General features: G+C 40.0%; 1 protein-coding gene across 10 annotated transcripts in view; it reads right to left on the reverse strand.

The window, feature by feature from the left end:
• Positions 1-13,062, reverse strand: part of PPP6R3 (protein phosphatase 6 regulatory subunit 3) — a 135,111-nt gene that overhangs the window by 89,443 nt on the left and 32,606 nt on the right. For 7 of the 10 annotated variants that reach the window (XM_074954723.1, XM_074954725.1, XM_074954724.1 and 4 more), the window contains 4 exons: positions 11,484-11,644; positions 4,499-4,626; positions 1,985-2,217; positions 91-277 (listed from right to left, as the gene is read on the reverse strand). In XM_074954723.1, the coding sequence (XP_074810824.1) occupies positions 91-277; positions 1,985-2,217; positions 4,499-4,510 (432 nt within the window). In that variant the 5' untranslated portion in view covers positions 4,511-4,626; positions 11,484-11,644. The remainder of the gene's footprint in view (positions 1-90; positions 278-1,984; positions 2,218-4,498; positions 4,627-11,483; positions 11,645-13,062) is intronic. The other 3 variants (XM_074954721.1, XM_074954722.1, XM_074954720.1) reach the window with 2 other exon arrangements.

Consider the following 13,062-nt stretch of genomic DNA (forward strand, 5'->3'; position numbering starts at 1 on the left):
TTTTAAAATGGTAGCCCTACAAAGGAGCGCAGCTCAATATTACAGCTATTGATGCACATGCTACAAACGGAAGAGCTTATAAATATTTACCTGTTCCGGTTTTCTACTGATAAGAATACTTAACACCTTGCTGAAGAAACTGGCCAATAAAGGGTTGAGAGGGGATTCATTTAATAGGAAGCTGTACAGTTTCATAAGTAAGGACTCTTCTTCTCCCAGTCTATCATTGATCTGCGAGACATCTGACGTAAGAAGCTCACAAGATATGTTCGGATACCTAGAAAAGGGACACCTTCCATCACTCATGCTTATAAAACAAAATATTACACAGTAAAACATGGAATCAAAACGAAGCAATTTGGTGGGCTTGTTAGACAGATATGGAAAACCGTAAGGTTGCTGATTTGCAGAGAGTTGGGTACGTTAGTCTAAATATGAATGTACTGGTCTGTAAAAAGGTTTTATGCTTTTATTCGGAGATCAGGAGTCTCCAGTCTCCCACTATACTGCAGCACTACAGATATCACACAAGTTGAGTGTCAGAAGCAATACAAATAGTATATGGTGAGCTTTTAGCTTAATATCTACTGGTTAGCCCTCCTGTCTGAGCACTAACCTCCCCACTTCAGAAACCATTTCCCATTTTGTCTGGGGGAAAAAAAAAAGAGGAGGGAGCGATTCAAGTGTCAGCAAGCGAAGAACAGATAGTACTGATACTTGGTTTTATTCGTAGAGTTCATATGAAGACCACAAAGTCAGCATGATCATTTCTGGATCAATAACATTTTTAACATGTTTGTTAAAAGTCTCCCTAATTCAGGCAGCAGCATCTCTCACAAAACCCAACAAAGTTGACTAGTATTGCTTCATGCCAAGTTAGAAACACATGCACTAGGACAGTTTAATCTGAACTGCTACAACATACACAATATGTACATGCAAAACAACATAAGGCTTTATCCATTTTACATTGGGTAGCTATATAGCAAAAAAGAATTTTCCAGTATTTTAGTAGCAAAGGTATGCAGACCCACAGTCCTGTGCATTTATTCACTTAAGTTTATTTCTTTAAAAAATGCCTCTAAGTGCTTTAAAAACAAAATTTAAACTAACCAATAGTTAGCATATGGACTTATTTTAACTGCATGGATATATTACAATAAGGGCTGCGGGGCAGCATCTCAGTTACTTTAGTTAAACATACCTAGATCTCTACCCAAAACTTAACTAGAAGCCACAGCAAACTATGGAGGCCTGACGTAACATACTCTTTGCCTGAAATACTGTTTATTATGATGGCAGCCACATTATGCACTTAGTTTTCAAGTGATCATCAGGTGCAGCTCCATGTAGAGTGCACTGAAATAGCCTAAGCTAGATGAGAGAAGTGCTTGTATAACTGTTGCAAGGTATATGATGAAAAGTCTGAACCCTTTTTCGCCAAACTCATGAAAAACAGTTCTTGGCCACATCTGCAGTTTGATCATAATATTGCCACACTAAAGGTTCATAATTAGAGATTAAGCACATTCCCTTACAGCGGTAATAGACTATCATTCATCCCCAATGATCTTCACTAGCCACTAACGACATGGGTACAAGTGTTTGTGTGGAATACACCACTATCAAAACCCTATTAGTATCACTCTATTTCTAATGATACAACAAGCAGTGAGGCTTTCTAGACAATCACTTGAGATAATCCCCCTTCAATGCACCCTTTCACCATTTGGGCACCAAATCAATTTAGGGAGAGTTTTCAGAGGAAGAGGGGGCCTTAACCACACTAAATGTATAAGCATTAACGGGAGTCATGATGTTAAGTAGCACAAAACACTCAGAAAATCCAAGACTTACTATAAAGCAGAAGACAGAACTTTTAAGTGCATACCAGTGCCACTACAGACTGGCCTACACGAATTAAATACTGATTTCTCCTCTCCCTACACCTCCCCAGTCTCACAGATAAGTAGTGTTTTCCTACTTGTATCTGATCTTTTCATCCATGTCTTGAGGTGGTTCTTCTATAATAAATGAAACTAAATCTTCCAGACATTCTGATTTCAACAGAAACTCTATAAGTTTGCGATTCTGAGCTTTGCATTCCTGCAAAACATCCTCCTCGTCCATCAATTCCTTCAGCGTTACATCTTCTCTTTCTAGAAGTGTGTCTATGTGGGATGACGAATGGAGATCAAATTTCCAAAACATGCTGGTCTGGACAAGGAGAAAAGCATATGTAGAGTGTTAATTTACTAATTTATTTTAACAGTTGTTAACTTGTAGTTCTCCCCAACAAAAAGCCATGAACTCCATTATATCCATTTCATAGCCTCTAAACCCAAAAGGAACCTGAATGCATAATACAGACACCACTAAAGCTTGAACAAGACACACATTATCAGATGCTGAAAGATTCTGCATGGACTATAGCTGGGGAATTTTACTGTAATTCACGAGTGCTGAATGATAAGCCAATGTTTTAACTCTTCAAAAAAATTAGCTAGATCCAGAATTTGAACATTCTACAAAGACATGACATGTTAATGCTGTGTGAAAGAAAAAAAAAAGTTAACTCTGTTCCTAATTTTTTATTTCTCTTGTACTCTGTTAGGTATATTTGTATAAAAACAGGGGTTTTGTTCACTGGTCCAGTTGCTTATGCTCCACTTCAATCACAATCTTCAGTAAGGGTCAGATTCAGACAGCCCACTGAGCAGCTGACAGGGCTCTTTTTTGGACAAAGGAAGGTGCCAGAAGCTTCCCCCAATACTGCCTAAGACTGGCAGAGCTAATGCTCTGGCGCACACACGCTCCCTAGGAGGCTACAGAAGGAATTCTTGTAGACAGTCAGAATTTTTCATAGGCACTCCAGCCAGAACTCAGGCTTGTTGCACAGATATTGCCCTTGGTTCATACTCTTGCCTTAAGTGATCTTGCACACAAATGCTGTTAAGGCAATTGTGATAATCAAAGAAAGAATTACAACTTCAGATTTACCGGATAAAATACTCCTGCTTTTATGCATATATCCTTAGTAAACCACCACAAGCACTCCATCCCCAGCAAGTTATGACCGTAGCATTTAAAACTACTACAGAGTTATTTCCATAAGACATTGTCTGGTCTTAAAGGAAATCTTTTTTCATTCACATACGATGAAGGAAGTGGACTCAAGGGGATTTTAAAGCTATAACCAGTAATTAAAAGAAAGGGTTTTTTCCTGCCAAGTTGAGTCTTTAATAGCATGGTTTAAAAACAACAGTCTATGGAGAACAGTATGAAATGTTAAAATTTTGTAACAGGTACCTCTACAATTAGAGGCCTTTGCACCAAATCTTTGCCACTGCAGTACATTAGTGGCAACAGAATTAGCTTTTTTAAGGGCTACGGGGATATACAGAGACGTGTACTTTAGCAGAAGTGTCCTGTGAGCTGTACTTTTTGGTATTCAAAATCAGTTTTAGAGTGCACAGGCAACAAACCCAAACTATGTTTTGCATTTGTCAGACATGTGCCTGATACAGCCTACAAAAATTCATTTAAATTAAACATTTCATCCACAGTACCTAGAATGCAGTCAATTTACTTACAAATAAAATCTGTATATATAGTAATTTCTGGAAAAAAAAGTTAATTTAGCATGTAGATCAGGTCTAGCTGACACAAAGTGTCAGAGTTCAGCATCACAGTGTATATATCAAGGCAAATATATTTTTGCAACAGCTAGCATAACAGGGTCATTAGGTGTTGTTGCTACTAAAATTACATTACAATAAGGTTTTGTGTGAACACCATGCCTATTTTAAATATATTTAGCCAGGGTAATATTGTTTTCCAGTGTATCATGCAAATCTCTTAAACACCCCATATTAATCTTAAAATTGTTTAGTGCATCCAACAATTTTTTTTTTTTAATCCAGGAAACAAAATGTACTGGGGTCACTGAAACTGATACGGGGAAAGGAGTAAATAAAGTTTTAATTTAACATACTATCATTTTGAATCTGAGATCCCATGCAAGAATTAAAAAGGAAGTACAAATAAGATGTTAAGAATCAGACAGAACAATCTTACCTACCAGTTAAATTAGTAAGTTTACAAGAGTAGTCAGAATCCATACATTTGATTTTATTTACAATAGATGTGTTAGCTTGTAATTTGATTTAAGTTTATTATATAATTGTTTTCAAAAACATTGGCTTATTTGTTGTTACAGTCACGCAACCATTTACTATGGACAAATATAACAGGTGTATTGTTGACCAACAGCAAATGTATATTTCAATCCCATTACATAGGATCAACTACCATGCCCACCCACAATTAATACAAGTTGAAGCTTTGGAAGCAGCAGCTATTAGTGTTAAGAATTCCAGACATACACCCCTCTGCAATGACTGAGGAAGAGACACTCACCCAAGCGTCCTTTCAAAATCTGTTTCAATAATTTCATTCAAAATCAATTTAACAATGGATAATAAGAGAAAAGGCATACTACTGCAAACATGTTACTGCGTTATTTCACAAACTGTCTCCCAGGCAAGCTGTGTTAGGGGTGCTCCCTCAACATGGCAGGTGCCGAGCAGAGATTATTCCATCACTTTCCAACAGGAGCCCAGGTCCCTTGGAATAAGGAAAAATAAACACCGTAAAATGTGCCAAAGGGGAAGTCCAGGAACCCTGAAGAGAAGAGAACTTTCTTAAAAGTATGATTGGCAGTTACCTAGAGGACTTAGAGCAGTTCCAAATTCACACAGCAACTTTGAAAAACAGGCAAGTGACAAGTTCATCTCTACCGCTAGTTTTCTTCTACCTCCTCCCCACACCAAAGATTTCTATTCTTTAAAGGGGAACTTTCACGTATGGTTATACAATCCTACTCCCATTGACCACAACAGGAGTACAATTAGGCCCAATACATCCATAGCCCAAAAAAAGCCATTCATTATAGCTTGCTCTTTAGATTTTCAACCATCTCCAAAGCCCAATTTGGACTCAAAGTTGCTTTCAGTATCAGGTTTCAGTATTGGTGTGAGCGCCTGAAAACATGTTTGTTGCTTTCAACACAAGATGCAAAATTTGAGACTTTAAACATGAAGCATGCTCAAAAAAAGTAAGTAAGTATCAACACAAGCAACTGCTTCAGGACAACTTTATAAGAGTCACTCTTAGAATTGAGAAGTGTTCTTTTAAAAAAGAAAACCATGGTAGTCAACAGCTAACAAAATGGCTCTATGAGTATGATATTACATTGCTTATAGTATTTCGCTAGTTAGCTTTGTTGTCTTTTTTCAGACAGACTACACAAGCCCAATAAGAGGCCTGTGTGTCACCATAAACATGTACTGTGTGTATTTCAGAAGATCTCTTAACTCACTTTTTTAAAAAATACACAAAGTTAGTGCAAAATAATGTAGTTCATAATCCCAAATGAATTGGGATCAAATGTTTGGAGAAGCTACAGCTTCTCTACTAGTAAAAGTTTCAACCAACTTATCTTCCAAAATTGGTTTGGCCAGGAAATTGCCTAATTTACTCGGAAGGGAAGAGAGACAGTACCTACAAACTATGAAGAAAGTGTCACTATCTGAATTATAGATCATTAAGAAGTTAGGCTGGTTTGAAATTTTAATTTGCTGATGTTTATTTGCTTCCCTTTAGCAAAGCAATTATCCCTTCAAACATTCCACACAGCAGAGTCTCCTTGAAAATTCACATGCCTGTTGTAGCTAAAGAAAGCGTACTGCAATCAGGCAAAGTTAATAATTTTTTACTGAGAGTGGTTTGGAGCTCTGTCTTGCTCCATGTGAGGTCAAATGAGAGTTTGCCATTGTCTTCAGTGGGAGCAAGACTGGTAACTCCGTGCATCAGTATGTCACCTTCCACTGGGTGGTAGAAGCTTAGAAAGGACAAGAGCCAAAGATTTTCTTTCACTTAAAGAGATAGCCACCCATCTTTTGGAGTTACAGGACCAGGCATGGCAGATGTGCGCGGTTTATTAAGGTTAGATGCAAGCCTTCCCACAGCTGGCTGATTTTGATCCTCTTAAAAAAAATAAAATATCCTATTTGTAAATGTTTAAGATTTAGAACACTCTAGTTTTCAACAAAAGCTTAGAATAAGCTGAGCATTTTAAGACAAAAATGGCTCCTCTCAAGTTTTGCAGTGTCTTGACAAAGGTAGTAAATCTGTGGCAGAACTGGGAACAGAACCCTGATCTCAAGTGGTAGGCCCATGTCTTAAGTACTAGACTGGTGCCTCTCATGCAATTTTATTAAAAATCTCTAATTAGGTCTGCTGTAAAAAAGTCAGTAATGCTTACCTACATTTGAAAGTACAATGAAATCTCCTATACAAGTGCAAAGCATTATTAATCACCCCATTTTTCTAACTGAGTAACTAAAAGGGGGGGGGGCAGGGAGAGACTCTCTCTCTCGAATAGGAAACACTGCAGCCTAAAAGGGTTCCACAGCCAGAGACTACTCTATGTCCTGCATCTGCTAGCATGATAGGATCTCTTTTTAAGTTACTTTGTAAAAATCTGCATTTAACATGGAGAGAAGATGTGCATGTTAACTACACAGCTATCACGAGGACTGAACAAGGTGGGTCTCCACAGAAGGCCCCATCTCAGATCAACTAAGGTGAGAAGGGAACTATTTCAGCTGTATAGCCAGAGATATCATAATCTGGAATTTTTAGAAGAGTAGGGCTGACCATAGAGAAAGCTGTATTAAAAAGTTGCATGGCTACAAGTTCATGAGTCAGGAAGTGTGAAAACTACAGTTGCACATTCAACACTAATACATATGCATTACAGTAGTCATGTATGATCACACAACTACTTATCTTATGGTACAAGATGTCGTACAAATTCCTCCCCGCCCCCAACACACTCACAGGTGTGCATGAAACAACCTGCCACCTGTCAGGCTAGACACTGGAACTTACTACTAAGTGACAGACCCTACCCCATGGACTAAAGAATCATCTCCTCTAGCTGAGGGCAGGAGGTTCTTACCCTCCTTGCAGACCAACTAGCTGAGGAAAACATGACTGCTAGCATAACCGAGTGCAGATAACTTTCAAACAGCCCACAGGTGGGACAGAAGAGGCCACAGAGGTGGAGAGGAGACGAACTCCATTACTGCATACCTAAAGAAGGTTGCAGGATATTCTGGAGATGCAGCAGCTTTTACAGAGTTAAGGTTACAATCTGTGTCCTATTGTAAATGAAGTTGTCCCCCCCTCCCATTACCCCTCAAAAAATCTGCATGGGTTTTCATCAACTAGAATTTGAACTGACATTTCTGAATATGCTAAGATAGAGAGATGTATAAAGCAGCTCCTTTTCAAAAAGTTTTACATCTTTATGTCTCTTTGCCAGCCCAGTGATGTATCACATCAAGATTCTCCACAAGTAGATTTTACTCCCTAATGCTGGGCAGTCTCACTGTATTTAAAAATCCATTAACAGTAATTAGATAGCACAGTGATAAATGCTTATTAAGCAGATATGTTTTGAACTGGCTTGTGAGAAAATTTTTAAGAGCAAGCATAATCAGATTTTCAATGGATATAATTTGAAAATTAGATAAATGCTTATTAGTAAAGCTGACTGAAAAGAAAAAGCCAGAGAATACATTCTACAACTGCCACTCATGACCAAGTTTTTCAGTAAGGACATTGGGGTAATGCTGTCTATAATCAGTACATTTTCACTGACAGATTCCCCACTCTCCTACAGCAATTTTGAGGTCTATAGGGTAATATGGATACTGATTTCCAGCATTTAGTGTTTTTTGGCCAGTGCCCATCATGCCTTTAAACTAAGTATGAGTCACCCAAGATGCAAAAAAAGTTCTATGAAAATGCCACCAGAAGCTTCCAAAAAATCCAGTGAAACTTCATTTGAATTACCAGCTAAGGCCATAAGAGGACATATGTACTTACTTAAAAAACAAAGAAATTGAATGGTTGATTATGAGTTACAACGCCCACAAACATTAACAATGCATTTAGAAATGCATATTCTGTCAAGTCATCACTAATTAAACTATGACCCAAAAATAAATGCTACTCTTTCATGAATGTCAACTGACTACAAAACTCAAAATTCCCTAACTTTTCAAATCCATACATAGAGATTATATGACATTCAAGAAACAGCAATGATTACTTTACCAAAAATTCTATCTTAAGTAATTGAATTTCACAGTTAACTATCCCTTAAATGGAAATACCGACAACCAAAATCCAAGTAAAAACAATACACCTACAAATCCATCACAACACAATTCTGACCCCCTGAAGTATGCACTTCTTTATACTTGATAGGTGTAGCACAGGGGTAGGCAAACTTTTTGGCCCAAGGGCCACATCTGAGAATAGAAGTTGTATGGCTGGCCATGAATGCTCCCAAAATTCAGGTTGGTGCAGAAGGGGGTGAGGAGGTCTGGTTGGAGGTGGGGGCTCCAGGGTGGGGCAAGACATGAGGAGCTCAGGGTGCGGGACGGTGCTCTGGGCTGGGGAGTGGGGTGCGGGGGGGGCTGAAGAGCTCTGGGATGAGGCTGGGGATGAGGAGTTTGGGGTGAAGGAGGGTGCTCTGGGCTGGGACCGAGGGCTTCGGAGGACAGGATGGGGAAGCAGGACTGGGACAGCGCTTACCTCAAGTGACTCCCGAAAGCAGCAGCCTGTCCCTTCTCGGGCTCCTATGAGGAGGTACAGCCAAGCAGCTCTGCACCCTGCCCCATCCATAGGCTCCACCCCTGCAGCTCCCATTGGCTGCGGTTCCCTGCCAACGGGAGCTCCGGGGACAGCGCCTGGGGTGGGGGCAGCGTCCAGAGCAAAGCCCCCTGGCTGCCCCTATGCGTAGGAGCTGGAGGACCACCATGTCCCTGCTTCCGGAAGCCATGTGGAGCGGCCCCCGACCCTGCTCCCCAGCTGGAGCACCACAGCGGGGCTAGCCCCAGACCCCACTCCCCAGCAGGCGCTCGAGGGCTGAATTAAAATGGCTGGTGGGCCAGATCCGGCCCACAGGCTGTAGTTTGCCCACCCCTGATGTAGCATGTTTACTGAAGCTATTCATTTCTTTGCTTTTAGTCCAAATTTCTTAAGTGATATAAAAACTGACCATAGCATTGCTTTTTTATGTAAAAAGAGAAAATTTGTTTCAAAAATCATATTAAGGCTTCTGGGTAATGTGACAGGGTCGGGCCAGATGGCTACAGGAGAGTGATAAGAAGGCAGATATATTAGCCCCAGGTTAAGTAGGTCCCTTTTCGCTGGGTAAGGTAACAGAAGGTTCCAGAACAACCAGGAACTTTCTGGAAACAATTAAGGCAGACAGGCTGATTAGAACACCTGCAACCAATCAAAAAGCTGCTAGAATCAATTAAGGCAGGCTAATCAGAGCATCTGGGTTTTAAAAAGGAGCTCACTTCAGTTTGTGGTGCATGTGAGGAGCTGGGAGCAAGAAGCTGAGAGTGAGATGGCATTCTACTGGAAGACTGAGAAGTACAAGTGTTATCAGACATCAGGAGGAAGGTCCTGTGGTGAGAATAAAGATGTTGGGAGGGGGCCATGGGGAAGTAGCCCAGGGAGTTGTAGCTGTCACGCAGCTGTTACAGGAGCCACTGTAGACAACTGCAATCCACAGGGCCCTGGGCTGGAACCCGGAGTAGAGGGCAGGGCTGCCGGTGGGTGGGAGGTGCTGGGAGTGGGGAGCTGATGGGGGGCTGCTGATGTATTACTGTGGCTCTTTGGCAATGTACACTGGTAAATTCTAGCTCCTTCTCAGGCTCAGGTTGGCCACCCCTGTTCTAGCTAGATCACAACTTTGCATAAGTGTATACAGACCCACATTAAGACTTACTGCTGAAGCCCCCAAATATACACTGCTCTGACCTAGTAAGTATACAAACAGTCCAAACTAGTTAATATTTACTAACAAAAGTAGTGGATACCTAAATTATATAACTAGCTGTAATAATCTAGCTTGTCTTCGCTATTAAAGTTATCAATGAAATTACAATACGAGTTTTGAGACAAGAATCAAATGTCTCCTTGTTAATTCCCCCACCCCACCCCTGTATCTTCAAGCTACTGGTAAAGATGCCGGATTAGTTAGGACTCTTAAAAGCAAGTGTAAATAAAAACGGAATCACCCACTCCAGATGTGAACATGGCTAGTTCACTACTAACAACAACAACAAAAAAAAACTTATGATATATCTATTGGTTTAAGAAATGCTTTTTGCTAGGTTTAGAACATTTTTGCTTTCCCACCACCTAATACTTTAATCCCATTAGTAGACTATATTATTTGTATCACAGTGGCTTCTGCTAAGCAGACTGTTCATTTATGTTTTAGAGGTGTGAGACAGACTATATAGCTAAGCACAAATAATTTTACAATTTGTCAGTCTCAGTTTAGAGTATGTACAGGTTGCTGCAAAAAGTGAATTCAGATGCAGAAGTAGACTGGAATATCACTATTGTTTCAAATGTTGAGAGCAAGACCCTCTGATGGAAAAAGTCTGTTGTCCACAATTATGTGCATCAATCCATGAACACATTTGTTCAGAAACAATTCCTTCCAGCACACAGAGAACGGATGCTGTGAATGCTGGATTGCTACCATTTCTTCTGTGATAGAACCAATAGCAAAAGCACTAGTAAAGGATTTGATTACACAATACTGAAACGTGGGCCTTGTGTTCTCAACTGAAGTCAAAGAACAAGTGACTTTTTAAAATGGGCTGTTTTAAAAATATAGATTTACTGGCACTCCCTACACTACTGGATCAGAAGATGGTAATTCCTTCCTGTTCCCCCTGCTTTGAAAGAGATTCAAATGACCTTCCTAAAGTCCCCAAATTTCCCCCAAACTTGAGCACTATCCCTGGCTTAGTTTAAAACAAATACCTCATGATTAGGAAGGGGGACAACAAAACAGAGTAAAAAAACTGGATCTGCATTAACAGTCTCGGTACCCCATGCCAGATACCGGTGGCAGCTGTGAAGCTTCCTAGCACAAACCCAAATAGTTTAAAATGTCCATTGTAAAACCAATAGTAAGGTCATCACAATGCTACATTTGTGACAACGTGAATAGGGGTCATCCAGATGTGGTAGTGGTGACAGTGGTACAGGATACAAAGGAAAAACAGCCAACTAGGAAGAAAAAGAGAAAAATGACTTGAAGAAAGCTGCAAAGGAAAGGAAGGAAGGGCTTGGCTACAGACGAGAAACTGCAGAAAGGGAAAAATAGCTAAAGGAAAACAGTTGAGTCCTACAAAAATAAAGTAAGCAAGCCTTTCTGAAGGGGAGAGGTATCAGGGAGAGAGAAGATGACAGAACAAAGCACTTAGGAACCACCAAATGTTTAAACCGATGCCTTTTGGTGGCAGGAGGGGAGAGAAGGAGAGGAGGGAGAGAAGTTGTCCCTATAGATGAAATTTAATAGCAATGTTTCTTACCTGTTAACAAAAGTTTTAAAAAGGTTAAGAAAACAAAACGATTTGTATTCTCCGTGGCTCCTTGCCCATTACAGGATATCCTGGCAACAGCAAAATCTTTCAATCTACAATATTAGCAGATTAGCAGGACTGAATTAGGTTAAGATGAAGTAGATTTCTTCCTATAAGAAAAAAACAAGACATTTTATAATTTCATAATGTTAACAGGTTTCCATTAAACAGCTCAAATAGCAGTAACAACATGAAGGTTCTGAGCTACTGGGGATTGAGAATATGAAGGAAGAGAGGGAGGGAGGAGACTTGTTTGGAAGAAACTGAACCTGATCCCGTAAGTCATTTTTTTACATAGATGGTCTTCTGAACAATTTTAGAAGAAAGCTTTTGTGGCTGTTTCTAGTCTGTTCAATATTCCCCCTTTTCTCTGCCATCTCCGGTTTCGAACAAGAATTTGGGCATTCTTCATATTGTTGTGGGTATATGTAACTATCTTAAACAGTTTTGACCCTCTGTGATTGAAGACTATATATTTAAGACACTGCTTTTTACCTTCAAAAAGGGAAAAATTTGGTCAATACCTGTAGTTGTGTGTATTTGAGGATCTCATCTAACTGAATTTATACTCACCTGCCTGCATTCCCTCAGATTTAGGGATCAGAGCAACATTTTCTCCCTTTTTTTATGGTCTTGCTCTATCATGCTGTTTGAGAATCTATTATACTAAGTGCTGATCTACACAAACTTACATGAAAATAAAGAGATGCACATTAAGAGATTTAGTTATTTTGGCACAAGTCTGCATGGGCACTTCAGAATAAAACAAAAGTCGCAAAAGTTAGTTCACCTAAAGTTGGACAAATCAATTTTAGCCACTTATTATGAAGTAAGGGTGGCCACACAGAGTTGCACTGAACAAAAACCATGTTTTAAAACAGATTTAGTTAAACTGGTGTAAGCTAGGTCTCCTAAGTGACCAGTCCTTAAAATTGGGAGAGTTTTTAGTTTGCCACTCAAAGGAATACAGACACTGAGGCACCAGCAGCTGGTCTCAGAACAAGGCTCACCTGCTTGTGCCTCCAAGTGACAAATGGAAAATTTCTTACCAATAATTTCCTTTGTTAGCAGCATCACCCACAATTCTGGATATCTGGGCTGCTTTCCTCTCTCTGCAGCTCCTGCAGGCAGATCAGCATTTTGGAGCTGCATGGTCTGGCTGGCCCCCTCAACTCCTGCTTGCTTCCAGGTGAGTTATTCTCAAACTGTAAAACCTGCCTATCATTACCAAATATTCTAGAGATAAAGTAATGTACAGTAGACCAAGGAAGATGGTCTTATGGTAACAATTTCACTTAATACTTGACCCTTGACTGATGAGCCATCCAGGGGTGGGAAGAATTGTGGGAGAGACTGCTAGCAGAAAGGAAATCATCAGTTAGAAATTTTCCATTCTGCAGCCCAGGATCTCCCACAATTCTTGACCACTGGTAAGTAGCAAGCAGATGTAGAGATGGTTATAGAAAAGATCAGAAAGGAAAAACAGTATCCCTCCCCATCTATAATATTTGCTCCAAAGGCAAAACAA

This window comes from Natator depressus, chromosome 6, assembly GCF_965152275.1.
Source record: "Natator depressus isolate rNatDep1 chromosome 6, rNatDep2.hap1, whole genome shotgun sequence".
NCBI classification, from domain to species: domain Eukaryota; kingdom Metazoa; phylum Chordata; order Testudines; family Cheloniidae; genus Natator; species Natator depressus.